The 23,711-nt window shown below is 51.6% G+C and overlaps 1 protein-coding gene across 3 annotated transcripts in view; it reads right to left on the bottom strand.

The window, feature by feature from the left end:
- The window catches only part of LOC121283188 (carnitine O-palmitoyltransferase 1, liver isoform-like), a 440,711-nt gene that overhangs the window by 401,500 nt on the left and 15,500 nt on the right, over positions 1-23,711 (bottom strand). For all 3 annotated transcript variants that reach the window (XM_041197423.1, XM_041197425.1, XM_041197426.1), the window contains 4 exons: positions 23,040-23,177; positions 22,155-22,232; positions 20,724-20,831; positions 18,655-18,739 (listed from right to left, as the gene is read on the bottom strand). In XM_041197423.1, coding sequence (XP_041053357.1) covers positions 18,655-18,739; positions 20,724-20,831; positions 22,155-22,232; positions 23,040-23,177 — 409 coding nt within the window. The remainder of the gene's footprint in view (positions 1-18,654; positions 18,740-20,723; positions 20,832-22,154; positions 22,233-23,039; positions 23,178-23,711) is intronic.

The following is a 23,711-nucleotide window of genomic DNA, read 5'->3' as shown; positions in this document are numbered from 1 at the left end:
TCCCTCTCTCACACACACAATCCCTCTCTCACACACACAATCCCTCTCTCACACACACAATCCCTCTCTCACACACACAATCCCTCTCTCACACACACAATCCCTCTCTCACACACACAATCCCTCTCTCACACACACAATCCCTCTCTCACACACACAATCCCTCTCTCACACACACAATCCCTCTCTCACACACACAATCCCTCTCTCACACACACAATCCCTCTCTCGCACACACAATCCCTCTCTCGCACACACAATCCCTCTCTCGCACACACAATCCCTCTCTCGCACACACAATCCCTCTCTCGCACACACAATCCCTCTCTCGCACACACAATCCCTCTCTCGCACACACAATCCCTCTCTCGCACACACAATCCCTCTCTCACACACACAATCCCTCTCTCACACACACAATCCCTCTCTCTCTCACACAATCCCTCTCTCTCTCACACACACAATCTCGCTCTCTCTCACACACACAATCTCTCTCTCTCTCACACACACAATCTCTCTCTCTCTCACACACACAATCTCTCTCTCTCTCACACACACAATCTCTCTCTCACACACACAATCTCTCTCTCACACACACAATCTCTCTCTCACACACACAATCTCTCTCTCACACACACAATCTCTCTCTCACACACACAATCCCTCTCTCACACACACAATCTCTCTCTCACACACACAATCTCTCTCTCACACACACAATCTCTCTCTCACACACACAATCTCTCTCTCACACACACAATCTCTCTCTCACACACACAATCTCTCTCTCACACACACAATCTCTCTCTCACACACACAATCTCTCTCTCACACACACAATCTCTCTCTCACACACACAATCTCTCTCTCACACACACAATCTCTCTCTCACACACACAATCTCTCTCTCTCATAATCTGTCTCTCACACACACACACAATCTCTCACATACAATCTCTCTCTCTCACACGCACAGTCTCTCTCTCTCTCATATGCACAGTCTCTCACACACGCACAATCACACTCTCTCTCTCACACGCACATAATCTCTCTCACACGCACATAATCTCTCTCACACGCACATAATCTCTCTCACACGCACATAATATCTCTCTCGCACGCACATAATCTCTCTCTCGCACGCACATAATCTCTCTCTCTCACACACCCACACACAATCTCTCATATACAATCTGTCTCTGTCACACACAATCTCTCTGTCACACACACAATCTCTCTCTCACACACATAATCTCTCTCTCTCATAATCTGTCTCTCACACACACACACAATCTCTCACATACAATCTCTCTCTCTCACACGCACAGTCTCTCTCTCTCTCATATGCACAGTCTCTCACACACGCACAGTCACACTCTCTCTCTCACACACACATAATCTCTCTCACACGCACATAATCTCTCTCACACGCACATAATCTCTCTCACATGCACATAATATCTCTCTCGCACGCACATAATCTCTCTCTCTCACACACACACACACACAATCTCTCATACACAATCTGTCTCTGTCACACACAATCTCTCTGTCACACACAATTTCTTTCTGTCACACAGAAAATCTCTCTCGCTCACACACACAATCTCTATCTCACGCATACTCGCAATCTCTCTCTCTTGCACACACACACAAGCTCTCTCTCGCACACACACACAAGCTCTATCTCGCACACACACACAAGCTCTCTCTCGCGGGCACACAATCTCACTCTCTCGCGCACACAATCTCTCTCTCTCTCGCGCACTCAATCTCTCTCTCGCGCACACAATCTCTCTCTCTCGCGCACACAATCTCTCTCTCTCGCGCACACAATCTCTCTCTCTCTCGCGCACACAATCTCTCTCTCTCTCGCGCACACAATCTCTCTCTCTCGCGCACACAATCTCTCTCTCTCGCGCACACAATCTCTCTCTCTCGCGCACACAATCTCTCTCTCTCGCGCACACAATCTCTCTCTCTCGCGCACACAATCTCTCTCTCTCGCGCACACAATCTCTCTCTCTCGCGCACAAAATCTCTCTCTCTCGCGCACAAAATCTCTCTCTCGCGCACACAATCTCTCTCTCGCGCACACAATCTCTCTCTCTCGCGCACACAATCTCTCTCTCTCGCGCACACAATCTCTCTCTCTCGCGCATGCAATCTCTCTCTCTCGCGCACACACAATCTCACTCTTACACACACACATTCTCTCTCTCACACACACATTCTCTCACACACACATTCTCTCTCTCACACACATGCACAGTCTCTCTCTTTCACACACACACAACCTCTCTCTCTCACACACACACACACACACAATCTCCCACACACAATCTCTCTCTGTCACACACAATCTCTTTCTGTCACACAGAAAATGTCTCTCACACACACACACAATCTCTCTCTCACACACACACACACAATCTCTCTCACACAACCAATCTCTCTCTCACATACCCAATCCCTCTCCCTCTCACACACACAATCCCTCTCCCTCTCACACACACAATCCCTCTCCCTCTCACACACACAATCCCTCTCCCTCTCACACACACAATCCCTCTCCCTCTCACACACACAATCCCTCTCCCTCTCACACACACAATCCCTCTCCCTCTCACACACACAATCCCTCTCCCTCTCACACACACAATCTCTCTCTCACACACACAATCCCTCTCTCACACACACAATCCCTCTCTCACACACACAATCCCACTCTCACACGCACAATCCCTCTCTCACACGCACAATCCCTCTCTCACACGCACAATCCCTCTCTCACACGCACAATCCCTCTCTCACACGCACAATCCCTCTCTCACACGCACAATCCCTCTCTCACACGCACAGTCCCTCTCACACACGCACAGTCCCTCTCACACACGCACAGTCCCTCTCACACACGCACAATCCCTCTCACACGCACAATCCCTCTCTCACACGCACAATCCCTCTCTCACACGCACAATCCCTCTCTCACACGCACAATCCCTCTCTCACACGCACAATCCCTCTCTCACACGCACAATCCCTCTCTCACACGCACAATCCCTCTCTCACACGCACAATCCCTCTCTCACACGCACAATACCTCTCTCACACGCACAATACCTCTCTCACACGCACAATCCCTCTCTCACACGCACAATCCCTCTCTCACACGCACAATCCCTCTCTCACACACACAATCCCTCTCTCACACACACAATCCCTCTCTCACACACACAGTCCCTCTCACACACACAATCCCTCTCACACACACAATCCCTCTCTCACACACAATCCCTCTCTCACACACAATCCCTCTCTCACACACACAATCCCTCTCTCACACACACAATCCCTCTCTCACACACACACTCCCTCTCTCACACACACACTCCCTCTCTCACACACACACTCCCTCTCTCACACACACACTCCCTCTCTCACACACACACTCCCTCTCTCACACACACACTCCCTCTCTCACACACACACTCCCTCTCTCACACACACACTCCCTCTCTCACACACACACTCCCTCTCTCACACACACACTCCCTCTCTCACACACACACTCCCTCTCTCACACACACACTCCCTCTCTCACACACACTCCCTCTCTCACACACACAATCCCTCTCTCACACACACAATCCCTCTCTCACACACACAATCCCTCTCTCACACACACAATCCCTCTCTCACACACACAATCCCTCTCTCACACACACAATCCCTCTCTCACACACACAATCCCTCTCTCACACACACAATCCCTCTCTCACACACACAATCCCTCTCTCACACACACAATCCCTCTCTCACACACACAATCCCTCTCCCTCTCACACACACAATCCCTCTCCCTCTCACACACACAATCCCTCTCCCTCTCACACACACAATCCCTCTCCCTCTCACACACACAATCCCTCTCCCTCTCACACACACAATCTCTCTCTCACACACACAATCCCTCTCTCACACACACAATCCCACTCTCACACACACAATCCCACTCTCACACGCACAATCCCTCTCTCACACGCACAATCCCTCTCTCACACGCACAATCCCTCTCTCACACGCACAATCCCTCTCTCACACGCACAATCCCTCTCTCACACGCACAATCCCTCTCTCACACACACAGTCCCTCTCACACGCACAATCCCTCTCTCACACGCACAATCCCTCTCTCACACGCACAATCCCTCTCTCACACGCACAATCCCTCTCTCACACGCACAATCCCTCTCTCACACGCACAATCCCTCTCTCACACGCACAATCCCTCTCTCACACGCACAATCCCTCTCTCACACGCACAATCCCTCTCTCACACGCACAATCCCTCTCTCACACGCACAATCCCTCTCTCACACGCACAATCCCTCTCTCACACGCACAATCCCTCTCTCACACGCACAATCCCTCTCTCACACGCACAATCCCTCTCTCACACGCACAATCCCTCTCTCACACGCACAATCCCTCTCTCACACGCACAATCCCTCTCTCACACGCACAATCCCTCTCTCACACGCACAATCCCTCTCTCACACACACAATCCCTCTCTCACACACACAGTCCCTCTCACACACACAATCCCTCTCACACACACAATCCCTCTCACACACACAATCCCTCTCTCACACACACAATCCCTCTCTCACACACACAATCCCTCTCTCACACACACAATCCCTCTCTCACACACACACTCCCTCTCTCACACACACACTCCCTCTCTCACACACACACTCCCTCTCTCACACACACACTCCCTCTCTCACACACACACTCCCTCTCTCACACACACACTCCCTCTCTCACACACACACTCCCTCTCTCACACACACACTCCCTCTCTCACACACACACTCCCTCTCTCACACACACAATCCCTCTCTCACACACACAATCCCTCTCTCACACACACAATCCCTCTCTCACACACACAATCCCTCTCTCACACACACAATCCCTCTCTCACACACACAATCCCTCTCTCACACACACAATCCCTCTCTCACACACACAATCCCTCTCTCACACACACAATCCCTCTCTCACACACACAATCCCTCTCTCACACACACAATCCCTCTCTCACACACACAATCCCTCTCTCTCTCACACGCAATCTCTCTCTCTCACACGCAATCTCTCTCTCTCACACGCAATCTCTCTCTCTCACACGCAATCTCTCTCTCTCACACGCAATCTCTCTCTCTCACACGCAATCTCTCTCTCTCACACGCAATCTCTCTCTCTCACACGCAATCTCTCTCTCTCGCACGCAATCTCTCTCTCGCGCACACAATCTCTCTCTCGCGCACACAATCTCTCTCTCGCGCACACAATCTCTCTCTCGCGCACACAATCTCTCTCTCTCGCGAACACAATCTCTCTCTCGCGCACACAATCTCTCTCTCGCGCACACAATCTCTCTCTCGCGCACACAATCTCTCTCTCGCACACACAATCTCTCTCTCTCGCACGCACAATCTCTCACTCTCGCACGCACAATCTCTCTGTCCCACACAATCTCTTTCTGTCACACAGAAAATCTCTCACGCATACACACACAATCTCTCTCTCACGCACAGACACAATCCCTCTCTCACACACACAATCCCTCTCTCACACACACAATCCCTCTCTCACACACACAATCCCTCTCTCACACACACAATCCCTCTCTCACACACACAATCCCTCTCTCACACACACAATCCCTCTCTCACACACACAATCCCTCTCTCACACACACAATCCCTCTCTCACACACACAATCCCTCTCTCACACACACAATCCCTCTCTCACACACACAATCCCTCTCTCACACACACAATCCCTCTCTCACACACACAATCCCTCTCTCACACACACAATCCCTCTCTCACACACACAATCCCTCTCTCACACACACAATCCCTCTCTCACACACACAATCCCTCTCTCACACACACAATCCCTCTCTCACACACACAATCCCTCTCTCACACACACAATCCCTCTCTCACACACACAATCCCTCTCTCACACACACAATCCCTCTCTCACACACACAATCCCTCTCTCACACACACAATCCCTCTCTCACACACACAATCTCTCTCTCACACACGCAATCCCTCTCTCTCTCACACGCAATCTCTCTCTCTCACACGCAATCTCTCTCTCTCACACGCAATCTCTCTCTCTCACACGCAATCTCTCTCTCTCACACGCAATCTCTCTCTCTCACACGCAATCTCTCTCTCACACGCAATCTCTCTCTCTCACACGCAATCTCTCTCTCTCACACGCAATCTCTCTCTCTCACACGCAATCTCTCTCTCTCACACGCAATCTCTCTCTCTCACACGCAATCTCTCTCTCTCACACGCAATCTCTCTCTCTCACACGCAATCTCTCTCTCTCACACGCAATCTCTCTCTCTCACACGCAATCTCTCTCTCTCACACGCAATCTCTCTCTCTCTCACACGCAATCTCTCACTCTCTCACACGCAATCTCTCTCTCTCACACGCAATCTCTCTCTCTCTCACACGCAATCTCTCTCTCTCACACACGCAATCTCTCTCTCTCACACGCAATCTCTCTCTCTCACACGCAATCTCTCTCTCTCACACGCAATCTCTCTCTCTCACACGCAATCTCTCTCTCTCACACGCAAACTCTCTCTCTCACACGCAATCTCTCTCTCTCACACGCAATCTCTCCCTCTCTCGCACACAATTTCGCTCTCTCTCACACACAGACAATCTCTCTCTCTCACACATAATCTGTCTCTCACACACACACACAATCTCTCACATACAATCTCTCTCTCTCACACGCACAGTCTCTCTCTCATATGCACAGTCTCTCACACACGCACAGTCACACTCTCTCTCTCACACACATAATCTCTCTCACACGCACATAATCTCTCCCTCTCGCACGCACACAATCTCTCTCTCTCACACACACACACAATCTCTCAAAGATGATCTGTCTCTGTCACACACAATCTCTCTCTGTCACACACAATTTCTTTCTGTCACACAGAAAATCTCTCTCGCTCACACACACAATCTCTAACTCACGCATACTCGCAATCTCTCTCTCTTGCACACACACACAAGCTCTCTCTCGCACACACACACAAGCTCTCTCTCGCACACACACACAAGCTCTCTCTCGCACACACACACAAGCTCTCTCTCGCACACACACACAAGCTCTCTCTCGCACACACACACAAGCTCTCTCTCGCACACACACACAAGCTCTCTCTCGCACACACACACAAGCTCTCTCTCGCACACACACACAAGTTCTCTCTCGCACACACACACAAGCTCTCTCTCGCACGCACACAATCTCACTCTCTCGCGCACACAATCTCACTCTCTCGCGCGCACAATCTCTCTCTCGCGCACACAATCTCTCTCGCGCACATAATCTCTCTCTCTCGCGCACATAATCTCTCTTGCGCACATAATCTCTCTCTCTCGCGCAGACTATTTCTCTCGCGCACGCAATCTCTCTCTCGCGCACGCAATCTCTCTCTCTCTCACGCACGCAATCTCTCTCTCTCGCGCACGCAATCACTATCTCTCGCGCACACAATCTCTCTCTCTCGCGCACACAATCTCTCTCTCTCGCGCACACAATCTCTCTCTCTCGCGCACACAATCTCTCTCTCTCGCGCACACAATCTCTCTCTCTCGCGCACACAATCTCTCTCTCTCGCGCACACAATCTCTCTCGCGCACGCAATCTCTCTCTCTCGCGCACGCAATCTCTCTCTCTCGCGCACGCAATCTCTCTCTCTCGCGCACACAATCTCTCTCTCTCGCGCACACAATCTCTCTCTCTCGCGCACACAATCTCTCTCTCTCGCGCACACAATCTCTCGCGCACACAATCTCTCTCTCTCGCGCACACAATCTCTCTCTCTCGCGCACACAATCTCTCTCGCGCACGCAATCACTCTCTCTCGCGCACACAATCTCTCTCTCTCGCGCACACAATCTCTCTCTCTCGCGCAAACAATCTCTCTCTCTCGCGCACACAATCTCTCTCGCGCACACAATCTCTCTCGCGCACACAATCTCTCTCGCGCACACAATCTCTCTCGCGCACACAATCTCTCTCGCGCACACAATCTCTCTCGCGCACACAATCTCTCTCGCGCACACAATCTCTCTCGCGCACACAATCTCTCTCGCGCACACAATCTCTCTCTCTCGCGCACACAATCTCTCTCTCTCGCGCACACAATCTCTCTCTCTCGCGCACACAATGTCTCTCTCGCGCACACAATCTCTCTCTCTCGCGCACACAATCTCTCTCTCTCGCGCACACAATCTCTCTCTCTCGCGAACACAATCTCTCTCCCTCGCGCACACAATCTCTCTCTCTCGCGCACACAATCTCTCTCTCACGCACACAATCTCTCTCTCTCGCGCACACAATCTCTCTCTCTCGCGCACACAATCTCTCTCTCTCGCGCATACAATCTCTCTCTCTCGCGCACACAATCTCTCTCTCTCGCGCACACAATCTCTCGCGCACGCAATCACTCTCTCTCGCGCACGCAATCACTCTCTCTCGCGCACACAATCTCTCTCGCGCACACAATCTCTCTCGCGCACACAATCTCTCTCGCGCACACAATCTCTCTCGCGCACACAATCTCTCTCTCTCGCGCACACAATCTCTCTCTCTCGCGCACACAATCTCTCTCTCTCGCGAACACAATCTCTCTCCCTCGCGCACACAATCTCTCTCACTCGCGCACACAATCTCTCTCTCGCGCACACAATCCCTCTCTCGCGCACACAATCTCTCTCTCGCGCACACAATCTCTCTCTCTCGCGCACACAATCTCTCTCTCTCGCGCACACAATCTCTCTCTCTCGCGCACACACAATCTCTCTCTCTCGCCCACGCACAACCTCTCTCTCGTCCACGCACAATCTCTCTCTCGCCCACACACAATCTCTCTCGCCCACAGACAATCTCACTCTCACCCACAGACAATCACTCTCTCTCACACACACAATCCCTCTCTCACACACACAATCCCTCTCTCACACACACAATCTCTCACTATCTCACACACAATCTCTCTCTCACACACACAATCTCTCTCTCACACACACAATCTCTCTCTCACACATACACACAATCTCTCAGACACACACACAATCTCTACCTCACACGCAATCTCTCTCACACGCAATCTCTCTCTCACACGCAATCTCTCTCTCACACGCAATCTCTCTCTCACACGCAATCTCTCTCTCACACGCAATCTCTCTCTCACACGCAATCTCTCTCTCACACGCAATCTCTCTCTCACACGCAATCTCTCTCTCTCACACGCAATCTCTCTCACACGCAATCTCTCTCTCTCTCACACGCAATCTCTCTCTCTCTCACACGCAATCTCTCTCTCTCTCACACGCAATCTCTCTCTCTCTCACACGCAATCTCTCTCTCTCTCACACGCAATCTCTCTCTCTCTCACACGCAATCTCTCTCTCTCTCACACGCAATCTCTCTCTCTCACACACGCAATCTCTCTCTCTCACACGCAATCTCTCTCTCTCACACGCAATCTCTCTCTCACACGCAATCTCTCTCTCTCACACGCAATCTCTCTCTCTCACACGCAATCTCTCTCTCACACGCAATCTCTCTCTCTCACACGCAATCTCTCTCTCTCACACGCAATCTCTCCCTCTCTCGCACACAATTTCGCTCTCTCTCACACACAATCTCTCTCTCTCACACATAATCTGTCTCACACACACACACACAATCTCTCACATACAATCTCTCTCTCTCACACGCACAGTCTCTCTCTCATATGCACAGTCTCTCACGCACGCACAGTCACACTCTCTCACACACACATAATCTCTCTCACACGCACATAATCTCTCTCACACGCACATAATCTCTCTCTCTCGCACGCACACAATCTCTCTCTCTCGCACGCACACAATCTCTCTCTCTCGCACGCACACAATCTCTCTCTCTCACCCACACACACAATCTCTCATACATGATCTGTCTCTGTCACACACAATCTCTCTCTGTCACACACAATTTCTTTCTGTCACACAGAAAATCTCTCTCGCTCACACACACAATCTCTAACTCACGCATACTCGCAATCTCTCTCTCTTGCACACACACACAAGCTCTCTCTCGCACACACACACAAGCTCTCTCTCGCACACACACACAAGCTCTCTCTCGCACAGACACACAAGCTCTCTCTCGCGCGCACACAATCTCACTCTCTCGCGCACACAATCTCACTCTCTCTCACGCACACAATCTCTCTCTCTCTCGCGCACACAATCTCTCTCTCGCGCACACAATCTCTCTCTCTCGTGCACACAATCTCTCTCTCTCGCGCACATAATCTCTCTCTCTCGCGCAGACAATTTCTCTCGTGCACGCAATCTCTCTCTCTCGCGCACGCAATCTCTCTCTCTCGCGCACGCAATCTCTCTCTCGCGCACGCAATCACTCTCTCTCGCTCACACAATCTCTCTCTCTCGCTCACACAATCTCTCTCTCTCGCGCACACAATCTCTCTCTCTCGCGCACACAATCTCTCTCTCTCGCGCACACAATCTCTCTCTCTCGCGCACACAATCTCTCTCTCTCGCGCACACAATCTCTCTCTCTCGCGCACACAATCTCTCTCTCTCGCGCACACAATCTCTCTCACGCACACAATCTCTCTCACGCACACAATCTCTCTCACGCACACAATCTCTCTCTCGCGCACACAATCTCTCTCTCGCGCACACAATCTCTCTCTCTCACGAACACAATCTCTCTCTCTCGCGCACACAATCTCTCTCTCTCGCGAACGCAATCTCTCTCTCTCGCGCACGCAATCTCTCTCTCTCGCGCACGCAATTTCTCTCTCTCTCGCGCACGCAATCTCTCTCTCTCTCGCGCACGCAATCTCTCTCTCTCTCGCGCACGCAATCTCTCTCTCTCTCGCGCACGCAATCTCTCTCTCTCTCGCGCACGCAATCTCTCTCTCTCTCGCGCACGCAATCTCTCTCTCTCGCGCGCACGCAATCTCTCTCTCTCGCGCGCACGCAATCTCTCTCTCTCGCGCACGCAATCTCTCTCTCTCGCGCACGCAATCTCTCTCTCTCGCGCACGCAATCACTCTCTCTCGCGCACGCAATCACTCTCTCTCGCGCACGCAATCTCTCTCTCTCGCGCACGCAATCTCTCTCTCTCGCGCACACAATCTCTCTCTCTCGCGCACACAATCTCTCTCTCTCGCGCACACAATGTCTCTCTCTCGCACACACAATCTCTCTCGCGCACACAATCTCTCTCTCTCGCGCACACAATCTCTCTCTCTCGCGCACACAATCTCTCTCTCTCGCGCACACAATCTCTCTCTCTCGCGCACACAATCTCTCTCTCTCGCGCACGCAAACCCTCTCTCTCGCGCACACAATCTCTCTCTCTCGCGCACACAATCTCTCTCTCTCGGGCACACAATCTCTCTCTCTCGCGCACACAATCTCTCTCTCTCGCGCACACAATCTCTCTCTCTCGCGCACACAATCTCTCTCTCTCGCGCACACAATCTCTCTCTCTCGCGCACACAATCTCTCTCTCTCGCGCACACAATCTCTCGCGCACGCAATCACTCTCTCTCGCGCACGCAATCACTCTCTCTCGCGCACGCAATCTCTCTCTCTCGCGCACGCAATCTCTCTCTCTCGCGCACACAATCTCTCTCTCTCGCGCACACAATCTCTCGCGCACACAATCTCTCTCTCTCGCGCACACAATCTCTCTCTCTCGCGCACACAATCTCTCTCTCTCGCGCACACAATCTCTCTCTCTCGCGCACACAATCTCTCTCTCTCGCGCACACAATCTCTCTCTCTCGCGCACACAATCTCTCTCTCTCGCGAACACAATCTCTCTCTCGCGCACACAATCTCTCTCTCTCGCGCACACAATCTCTCTCTCTCGCGCACACAATCTCTCTCTCTCGCGCACACAATCTCTCTCTCGCGCACACAATCTCTCTCTCGCGCACACAATCTCTCTCTCTCGCGAACGCAATCTCTCTCTCTCGCGCACGCAATCTCTCTCTCTCGCGCACGCAATCTCTCTCTCTCTCGCGCACGCAATCTCTCTCTCTCTCGCGCACGCAATCTCTCTCTCTCTCGCGCACGCAATCTCTCTCTCTCTCGCGCACGCAATCTCTCTCTCTCTCGCGCACGCAATCTCTCTCTCTCGCGCGCACGCAATCTCTCTCTCTCGCGCGCACGCAATCTCTCTCTCTCGCGCGCACGCAATCTCTCTCTCTCGCGCACGCAATCTCTCTCTCTCGCGCACGCAATCACTCTCTCTCGCGCACGCAATCACTCTCTCTCGCGCACGCAATCTCTCTCTCTCGCGCACGCAATCTCTCTCTCTCGCGCACACAATCTCTCTCTCTCGCGCACACAATCTCTCTCTCTCGCGCACACAATCTCTCTCTCTCGCGCACACAATCTCTCTCTCTCGCGCACGCAAACCCTCTCTCTCGCGCACACAATCTCTCTCTCTCGCGCACACAATCTCTCTCTCTCGGGCACACAATCTCTCTCTCTCGCGCACACAATCTCTCTCTCTCGCGCACACAATCTCTCTCTCTCGCGCACACAATCTCTCTCTCTCGCGCACACAATCTCTCTCTCTCGCGCACACAATCTCTCTCTCTCGCGCACGCAATCACTCTCTCTCGCGCACGCAATCACTCTCTCTCGCGCACGCAATCTCTCTCTCTCGCGCACACAATCTCTCTCTCTCGCGCACACAATCTCTCTCTCTCGCGCACACAATCTCTCGCGCACACAATCTCTCTCTCTCGCGCACACAATCTCTCTCTCTCGCGCACACAATCTCTCTCTCTCGCGCACACAATCTCTCTCTCTCGCGCACACAATCTCTCTCTCTCGCGCACACAATCTCTCTCTCTCGCGCACACAATCTCTCTCTCTCGCGCACACAATCTCTCTCTCTCGCGAACACAATCTCTCTCTCGCGCACACAATCTCTCTCTCTCGCGCACACAATCTCTCTCTCTCGCGCACACAATCTCTCTCTCGCGCACACAATCTCTCTCTCGCGCAATCTCTCTCTCTCGCGCACACAATCTCTCTCTCTCGCGCACACAATCTCTCTCTCTCGCGCACACACAATCTCTCTCTCTCGCCCACGCACAACCTCTCTCTCGTCCACGCACAATCTCTCTCTCGCCCACACACAATCTCTCTCGCCCACAGACAATCTCTCTCTCACCCATAGACAATCACTCTCTCTCACACACACAATCCCTCTCTCACACACACAATCCCTCTCTCACACACACAATCTCTCACTCTCTCACACACAATCTCTCTCTCACACACACAATCCCTCTCTCACACATACACACAATCTCTCAGACACACACACAATCTCTCCCTCTCACACGCAATCTCTCTCACACGCAATCTCTCTCTCTCACATGCAATCTCTCTCTCTCACACGCAATCTCTCTCACACGCAATCTCTCTCTCTCTCACACGCAATCTCTCTCTCTCTCACACGCAATCTCTCTCTCTCTCACACGCAATCTCTCTCTCTCCCACACGCAATCTCTCTCTCTCTCACACGCAATCTCTCTCTCTCACACGCAATCTGTCTCTCACACGCAATCACTCTCTCTCACACGCAATCTCTCTCTCTCACACGCAATCTCTCTCTCTCACACGCAATCTCTCTCACACGCAATCTCTCTCTCTCACATGCAATCTCTCTCTCTCACACGCAATCTCTCCCTCTCTCGCACACAATTTCGCTCTCTCTCACACACAATCTCTCTCTCTCACACATAATCTGTCTCACACACACACACACACAATCTCACATACAATCCCTCTCTCTCACACGCACAGCCTCTCTCTCATATGCACAGTCTCTCACGCACGCACAGTCACACTCTCTCACACACAATCTCTCTCACACGCACATAATCTCTCTCACACGCACATAATCTCTCTCACACGCACATAATCTCTCTCACACGCACATAATCTCTCTCTCTCGCACGCACACAATCTCTCTCTCTCGCACGCACACAATCTCTCTCTCTCGCACGCACACAATCTCTCTCTCTCACCCACACACACAATCTCTCATACATGATCTGTCTCTGTCACACACAATCTCTCTCTGTCACACACAATTTCTTTCTGTCACACAGAAAATCTCTCTCGCTCACACACACAATCTCTAACTCACGCATACTCGCAATCTCTCTCTCTTGCACACACACACAAGCTCTCTCTCGCACACACACACAAGCTCTCTCTCGCACACACACACAAGCTCTCTCTCGCACACACACACAAGCTCTCTCTCGCACACACACACAAGCTCTCTCTCGCGCGCACACAATCTCATTCTTTCGCGCACACAATCTCTCTCTCTCTCGCGCACACAATCTCTCTCTCTCTCGCGCACACAATCTCTCTCTCTCTCGCGCACACAATCTCTCTCTCTCTCACGCACACAATCTCTCTCTCTCTCGCGCACACAATCTCTCTCTCGCGCACACAATCTCTCTCTCTCGTGCACACAATCTCTCTCTCTCGCGCACATAATCTCTCTCTCTCGCGCAGACAATTTCTCTCGTGGACGCAATCTCTCTCTCTCTCGCGCACGCAATCTCTCTCTCTCGCGCACGCAATCTCTCTCTCGCGCACGCAATCACTCTCTCGCGCACACAATCTCTCTCTCGCGCACACAATCTCTCTCTCGCGCACACAATCTCTCTCTCGCGCACACAATCTCTCTCTCTCGCACACAATCTCTCTCTCTCGCGAACACAATCTCTCTCTCTCGCGAACACAATCTCTCTCTCTCGCGAACACAATCTCTCTCTCTCGCGCGCACAATCTCTCTCTCTCGCGCGCACAATCTCTCTCTCTCGCACGCACAATCTCTCTCTCTCGCACGCACAATCTCTCTCTCTCGCACGCACAATCTCTCTCTCTCGCACGCACAATCTCTCTCTCTCGCACGCACAATCTCTCTCTCTCGCACGCAATCTCTCTCACACGCAATCTCTCTCTCACACACGCAATCTCTCTCTCACACACGCAATCTCTCTCTCACACACGCAATCTCTCTCTCTCACACGCAATCTCTCTCTCTCACACGCAATCTCTCTCTCTCACACGCAATCTCTCTCTCTCACACGCAATCTCTCTCTCTCACACGCAATCTCTCACTCTCACACGCAATCTCTCTCTCTCTCACACGCAATCTCTCTCTCTCACACGCAATCTCTCTCACTCTCACACGCAATCTATCCCTCTCTCGCACACAATTTCGCTCTCTCTCACACACAATCTCTCTCTCTCACACATAATCTGTCTCACACACACACACAATCTCTCACATACAATCTCTCTCTCTCACACGCACAGTCTCTCTCTCTCTCATATGCACAGTCTCTCACACACGCACAGTCACACTCTCTCTCTCACACACACATAATCTCTCTCACACGCACATAATCTCTCTCACACGCACATAATCTCTCTCACACGCACATAATCTCTCTCTCGCACGCACATAATCTCTCTCTCTCTCACGCACACAATCTCTCTCTCTCACACACACACACAATCTCTCATACACGATCTGTCTCTGTCACACACAATCTCTCTCTGTCACACACAATTTCTTTCTGTCACACAGAAAATCTCTCGCTCTCACACACAATCTCTATCTCACGCATACTCGCAATCTCTCTCTCTTGCACACACACACAATCTCTCTCTCGCGCGCACACAATCTCTCTCTCTCGCGCACACAATCTCTCTCTCTCGCGCACACAATCTCTCTCTCTCGCGCACACAATCTCTCTCTCTCGCGCACACAATCTCTCTCTCTCGCGCACACAATCTCTCTCTCTCGCGCACACAATCTCTCTCTCTCGCGCACACAATCTCTCTCTCTCTCGCGCACACAATCTCTCTCTCTCTCGCGCACACAGTCTCTCTCTCTCGCGCACACAGTCTCTCTCTCTCGCGCACACAGTCTCTCTCTCTCGCGCACACAGTCTCTCTCTCTCGCGCACACAGTCTCTCTCTCTCGCGCACACAGTCTCTCTCTCTCGCGCACACAGTCTCTCTCTCTCGCGCACACAGTCTCTCTCTCTCGCGCACACAGTCTCTCTCTCTCGCGCACACAGTCTCTCTCTCTCGCGCACACAGTCTCTCTCTCTCGCGCACACAATCTCTCTCGCGCACGCAATCTCTCTCTCTCGCGCACACAATCTCTCTCTCTCGCGCACGCAATCTCTCTCGCGCACGCAATCTCTCTCGCGCACGCAATCTCTCTCTCTCTCGCGCACGCAATCTCTCTCTCGCTCGCGCACGCAATCTCTCTCGCTCGCGCACGCAATCTCTCTCGCTCGCGCACGCAATCTCTCTCGCTCGCGCACGCAATCTCTCTCGCTCGCGCACGCAATCTCTCTCGCTCGCGCACGCAATCTCTCTCGCTCGCGCACGCAATCTCTCTCTCTCGCGCACGCAATCTCTCTCTCTCGCGCACGCAATCTCTCTCTCTCGCGCACGCAATCTCTCTCTCTCGCGCACACAATCTCTCTCGCGCACACAATCTCTCTCTCTCGCGCACACAATCTCTCTCTCTCGCGCACACAATCTCTCTCTCTCGCGCACACAATCTCTCTCGCGCACACAATCTCTCTCTCGCGCACACAATCTCTCTCTCGCGCACACAATCTCTCTCTCGCGCACACAATCACTCTCTCGCGCACACAAGCTCTCTCTCTCGCGCACACAAGCTCTCTCTCTCGCGCACACAATCTCTCTCTCGCGAACGCAATCTCTCTCGCGAACACAATCTCTCTCTCTCGCGCACACAATCTCTCTCTCGCGCACACAATCTCTCTCTCTCGCGCACACAATCTCTCTCTCTCGCGCACATAATCTCTCTCTCTCGCGCAGACAATTTCTCTCGCGCACGCAATCTTTCTCTCGTGCACGCAATCTCGCTCTCTCTCGCGCACGCAATCTCTCTCTCTCGCGCACGCAATCTCTCTCTCTCGCGCACGCAATCTCTCTCTCTCGCGCACGCAATCACTCTCTCTCGCGCACGCAATCTCTCTCTCTCGCGCACACAATCTCTCTCTCTCGCGCACACAATCTCTCTCTCTCGCGCACACAATCTCTCTCTCTCGCGCACACAATCTCTCTCGCGCACACAATCTCTCTCTCTCGCGCACACAATCTCTCTCTCTCGCGCACACAATCTCTCTCTCTCTCGCACACAATCTCTCTCTCTCTCGCACGCACAATCTCTCTCTCTCTCGCACGCACAATCTCTCTCTCTCTCGCACGCACAATCTCTCTCTCTCTCGCACGCACAATCTCTCTCTCTCTCGCACGCACAATCTCTCTCTCTCTCGCACGCACAATCTCTCTCTCTCTCGCACGCACAATCTCTCTCTCTCTCGCACGCACAATCTCTCTCTCGCTCGCACGCACAATCTCTCTCTCTCTCGCACGCACAATCTCTCTCTCTCTCGCACGCACAATCTCTCTCTCTCTCGCACGCACAATCTCTCTCTCTCTCGCACGCACAATCTCTCTCCCTCTCGCACCCACAATCTCTCTCTCTCTCGCACGCACAATCTCTCTCTCTCTCGCACGCACAATCTCTCTCTCTCTCGCACGCACAATCTCTCTCTCTCTCGCACGCACAATCTCTCTCTCTCTCGCACGCACAATCTCTCTCTCTCGCACGCACAATCTCTCTCTCTCTCGCATGCACAATCTCTCTCTCGCACGCATGCACAATCTCTCTCTCGCACGCAAAATCTCTCTCTCGCACGCACAATCTCTCTCTCGCATGCACAATCTCTCTCTCGCATGCACAATCTCTCTCTCGCATGCACAATCTCTCTCTCTCTCGCACGCACAATCTCTCTCTCGCACGCACAATCTCTCTCTCGCATGCACAATCTCTCTCTCTCTCGCACGCACAATCTCTCTCTCGCACGCACAATCTCTCTCTCGCACGCACAATCTCTCTCTCGCACGCACAATCTCTCTCTCTCGCATGCTCAATGTCTCTCTCACACACACAATGTCTCTCTCTCACACATACTGAAGCCCCCTCGTCTTCTCTCTCACACACACTGGAGCCTCCTCGCCCTCTCTCTCACTCACTGGAGCATCCTCACCCTCTCTCTCACACATACTGGAGCCCTTAGCCTTCTCTCTCACACACTGGAGCCACCTCGGCCTCTCTCTCACACACTGGAGCCCCTCGCCTTCTCTCTCACACACACTGGAGCCCCCTCACCCTCTCTCTCACACACTGGAGCACCCTCACCCTCTCTCTCACACACTGGAGCCCCTCGGCTTCTCTCTCACACACACTGGAGCCCCTTCGCCCTCTTTTACAAGGTCTCACCAGTTTGTTTCGCAGTGACCTGTTAGCCTTCAAATTTGTGACATGAAGCAAATGGTAGCAAGCAGTTAAAGGGCATACGATAGAGGTAGAGAGATTTTTCATGGTGTAACTGTACCTGTCTCTAAACCCGGAATACGATTTGAATTGAACATACGTTCGTACTGATAGGAGCACATGGGGATTGCACTTTGACCCATTAGCTGAAAGGAAGATTCAAAAAACATACAACAGTAAATAAAAAAAACTGTAATTGAGGTGGGTGGTGTGGTGGTGGGCAGGGAGGAGAGGAGGGGTATGAAATGGAGGGAGCACACAAATCACAAAGAGTTCACGCCAGAGAGAGAGAGAGAGAGAGAAAGAGACACACAAAGGCAATAAAACAAAAAACAGCTCCGAAACAAGACATTGACACTAATCCCTTGCCAGGAGCAGGATTTGAGGTGACATTACACAGGGGCATCCATTCAGTGAGAATAGTCCAGTGAGACTTCTCAAATAACCTGCAGTCACTGAAGCCAGCAGAGAGTGCCGTGCAAGGCTATCTCTGAGCACACTGAAGCTTCGTTGCCCCCACTGCAGTTGCATGGTGTTACTGTTGACAGCCCTGTCCCCCCTCCCCTCCTCCTTGGTCACCCTCTTACCTGAGTACAAGCCGGGGATGCGGGTCGTGTTAAACAGACACTCAAACTGCGAGGAGCAGAGAGGAACTGTTGATCCCGTCATGTAAACCTGTGTCACGCCAGCAGAGTGCCCCAAAAACTCTCAGCCAAGACAGGGGATGTCGGGGCAGGGGGCGGGGAGAAAAAGTCCAATTTGATGTAGGGAAGGCAGGGAAGGCAGGGAAAAGGAGAAAGAGGAAGAAACACAGAAAAAGGAGACAGAAAAATCAGCCAGGATTTAAAAAGTTATCAAAATTATAGAGAGTCAAACACTTTCACACACCATTCACATTGTGCCTTTTACTCCATATCTAACCCCGCGCTGTACCTGTCCTGGGAGTGTTTGATGGGGACAGTGTAGAGGGAGATTTACTCTGTATCTAACCCCGTGCTGTACCTGTCCTGGGAGTGTTTGATGGGGACAGTGTAGAGGGAGCTTTACACTATATCTAACCCCGTGATGTACCTGCCCTGGGAGTGTTTGATGGGGACAGTGTAGAGGGAGCTTTACCCCATTATGTCTCTGTCTTGGGAGTGTGGGACAGTGATACTGGAAGAAGGATTACTGACTGACAGTGTGAATGAATGTTTTAACATCAGTAGAGGTATCTGATCTTCTCTTTCAGCTCTTTATATTCTCCACCCGCGTCACTGAGGAAAGTCACTTGGAGTTTGCATCTGTATCAACTTCATTAGCGCTCATTTGAAAATTTGAATTAAGAATTAACTCGAGGTTCATGCAAACACTTTTGGGGGAGGAAAGGGAGGGATGGAGTGATTTGGCGGAGAGAAACAAGCAAAAAAGATGGGCAAGCGGGAGAGGAACTAGATAAGGAGCGAAGGCAGGAATTGATGAGGGAAATGAAAGACAGAAGAATGAGAGAGAAGGGTGCTGGGTGTCATGTTCAGTTGTTCTGGGCTTGATTACGTGAGGCTGTTTACTATCGATGCTGACTATGCTTGATTAGTAAAGGCTGTGTGTGGACTCAGAGAAAAGCAAACAAACTGTACAAGTTGTTGGAGGATAGAGTTGAAGCATGAAGTTGACATGTTAAATCACTGTGAATAAAAACCTGTTACACACATAGAAACTGGTGTCATCTCTGTATAGCTCCAAGGTATAAAATATATGACACAAGGGAAACGAGAGAGACAGAGAGAACAGGAGAGAGAGAGATAGGGGAGAACAAAAAAAGGGACAGAGAGAGTTGGAAAAGGGACAAACAAGAGATAGACAGAGTGGGCACTGGGAGGAGAAATGAGTGAGAGTGCGAGTGTGGGGGCAGTGGGTAGTGCAGCAGGAAGAGGGAGAGGGCAGTGGAGTGGGTGGGGCAATGCAGTGGGTAGATAGGGAGGGGGAGTGGGGAAGTGGGACGGGTGGTATGGGGTTAGGGAGGAGGTGACCCTGGGAGGGAGGCAGTAGGTGGAGGATTATTTTGGAGGATAGGAAAGGGGCAGTGAGATGTGGGTGAGGGGACAGTGAAAGGATAAGCAGGGTTGGATGATGGAATGGGAGGCTACGTACAGGGCGAATTTCCTCCCGATCAAGTTTACGCCGGTACAGTAACATGGCATGGATGGTGTTCCCAGCTCGAGCTGCCTGCTTCCACGTTGGAATAATGTACAGATAATCCTGAAAATAAATTACCATTATTACCCATTAATTGAGACAAAGTTACAGACACATAAACCGCACGGGCAGACCACACACCCACACGCACAGACACACAAACCCGCAGCGCAGACACAGACACACATCCGTGCACGAACTTGCACGCGGAGACACAGCCACACACAAAGACACACACATGCACACACAAACCAACCTCCACACACAAACCCACATACACCCACACACACAGACACACACACACACCCACACCCAAACCCGCACACAGAGGCACACTCACCCGTGCACAAACCTGCACGCACAGACATGCATCTGCACACAAACCCACACAGTCACACAACCACACCCAGACCCACATGCACAGACACACACCCACACACAAACCCGCGTGCACAGGCACACTCACCCACACAAACCCACACTCACAGGCCACACTCATCCCACACTTACAGGCATGCACCTGCATGCACAGACAGACACACATGCACAGGCACGCAGCCACACAAAAACCCACAGTCACAGACACTCACTCCCAACACAAACCTACAAGCACAGACACATACCCACACACAAACCAACATGCACAGACATACACACCCACACATAAACCCACAAGCACAGACATACACACCTACACAAAAACTGGCATTCACAGATACACACAAACCTGCATGCGGAGCACACTCACCCACACACAAACCTGCATGCACAGAAACACGCCTGCACACAAAGCTGCACGCAGACACGTACCCACATGCACAGTCACACACCCACACAAAAACCCGCATGCACAGACACATACAGATACAGAAATCCGCATGCTCAGACTCACACACCCACACACAAACCTACATGTACAGACACAGACACACAAATCCACATGTACACCCATGTGCAGAAGTACCCCTGCAGATGTTCTGGGCCAGAAGGCCAATGATTGATCTTCCTGTCCCGCTGCCAAGTGAGGCCCTTAAGTGGCCAATTAATGAGCAGTTAAGGGCTTCATCCCGCCACTGCTGATATTAACTCAGCTGCAAGCGGGCCTGTCACCATGCGATGTGCATGACAGCTAAAATCGTGCGGCCAGCCTGTCACCTCCTGGGGCCCCAATATCCGACCCGGACACAATCAATTCCTATCCCAGCCCAACCTGGACACAAGACTCCCAGCAGCACCCCCCACAATCTGAAATCTCCATCGTCTGCCGGCAGCGAGAGAATCTGCCCTCCCCAACCACACCCCCCCACCCCGCCAAGGACTGACCCTGTGGCATCAGGGAGCTGGCGCTGCCCAGATGAGAACTGAACTCCTGAGGGTGGAACTCACCATAGCGTAGTAATTGCTGTTCACCATGATGGGTCCTCGGCCTCGCAAGTAGACATACTCCTCCCACCAGTCACTGACCTGTATGTTAGAGCAAAGTCAAAGCAGACAGTGTCACACATTCAAACTCCGCTAGCTCAGCCCCCAGAAGCTGCTAACTGATGGGTCTAGGGGCAGATGGGTCCACATAAACCCAAACTGCTAGTCTTCACATCTGGATAGGAAATACTAGCAAACACAGAAGTGAGTTGGAGCCGGTCTACAAGTGCCCACTATCATTGTTCTCTCAGCAAAGAGAGTGAGGGAGAATCGCTATGCGGTTTATTTTGAAAGTTAAATATTCTCTTTGAGCCCAACTTATTCTACATAATATATTGAAACGGTGGGAGCTGGTTAGAGAACATGAGAAAGAGATAGAGAGACAGAATTGAGAAAGAGATGAGAGAGAGGGAGAGGAAGGGTGAAGGAACTAGGGAGGGCAAGACAGGAAGAGAGAGAGAGAAAGAGAGAGAGAGAGAAAGGGGGGGAGAGTGAAAGAGAATGGTGAGAGAGGAAGTGAGAGAGTTTCTTCCATTCCTGGTGGAATCTGCGGTGGTTAGTCAGTTCATTCCACAGCCACAACCTACAGTGTGGAGTGTGGCCATTCACACCTGACATGCCTTCAGTGAGAGGCCATTCCTGACCACCTCACGGTGCATCTTTACAATCAGGCAGCAGCTTTAGGAGTCAGGCTTGTGAGGCCAATGGTCCTGTGTTTAGAGCTGTACCTATAGACTGGCCTTGGATAATCACGTGGTGACTTCAGCTCGATCATGGGCACCAGGCTGAATATGGATCGAGCAAGTCTGACCCTTTCCCCACTGAATCATTTGACAAACATTTACTCACATAGTTGGTGGCCCACCAGGATTTCAGCTTCAGGTACCACTGAAGTCTTGGACCCACCTTCCGTTCAAAGTCTTGTGCCAGAGCCTGCATTCGCTTGAACTGCTCATCATCCAGAAGTGGATGCACTGACTCTAGGTACTAGAGAGGGAAAAAAGGGAATTCAATCAACTCCATTCACAGCACTGTCATGCAATTGGATTCAGATTCATAGTTATGATGTTACTGTAACATGGGCTTGTGATCAGTGTTGGACAGATCTTAAAGAAGTAGCACAGGGCAAATTGTGCTCTCACGTCTGTGACATCAAGCGACAGTCAGCGATTTTGGCTGGGAGACAGTTGAAGTGCTAACTCCTGTTGGACACCAGGCCCCGGCAGGGCCAATTCAATTCAGACAACGGAGGTGCAGTTCCAGCATGGAAGGTTGTTTACATATTCAGCTGGTTAATGATTAATAACACAGTCATCCAAAGCAACAATCAACACTTGACAGGGCTAATTATTCACATTACCATCTACAGGACAGGGAGATAGACTCGCAGCTCAATGAACAATAACGGAAAACATCAACCTATACAAGAGGGACAATGCACAGCAGGTACAGCATGGAGTTAGATACAGAGTAAAATTCCCTCTACACTATCCCCATCAAACAGAATCACAGTGCAGAAGA

This window comes from Carcharodon carcharias, chromosome 10 (genome assembly GCF_017639515.1).
Source record: "Carcharodon carcharias isolate sCarCar2 chromosome 10, sCarCar2.pri, whole genome shotgun sequence".
Taxonomy (NCBI): Eukaryota; Metazoa; Chordata; class Chondrichthyes; order Lamniformes; family Lamnidae; genus Carcharodon; species Carcharodon carcharias.
This window is presented reverse-complemented; position numbering and strand designations above follow the sequence as displayed.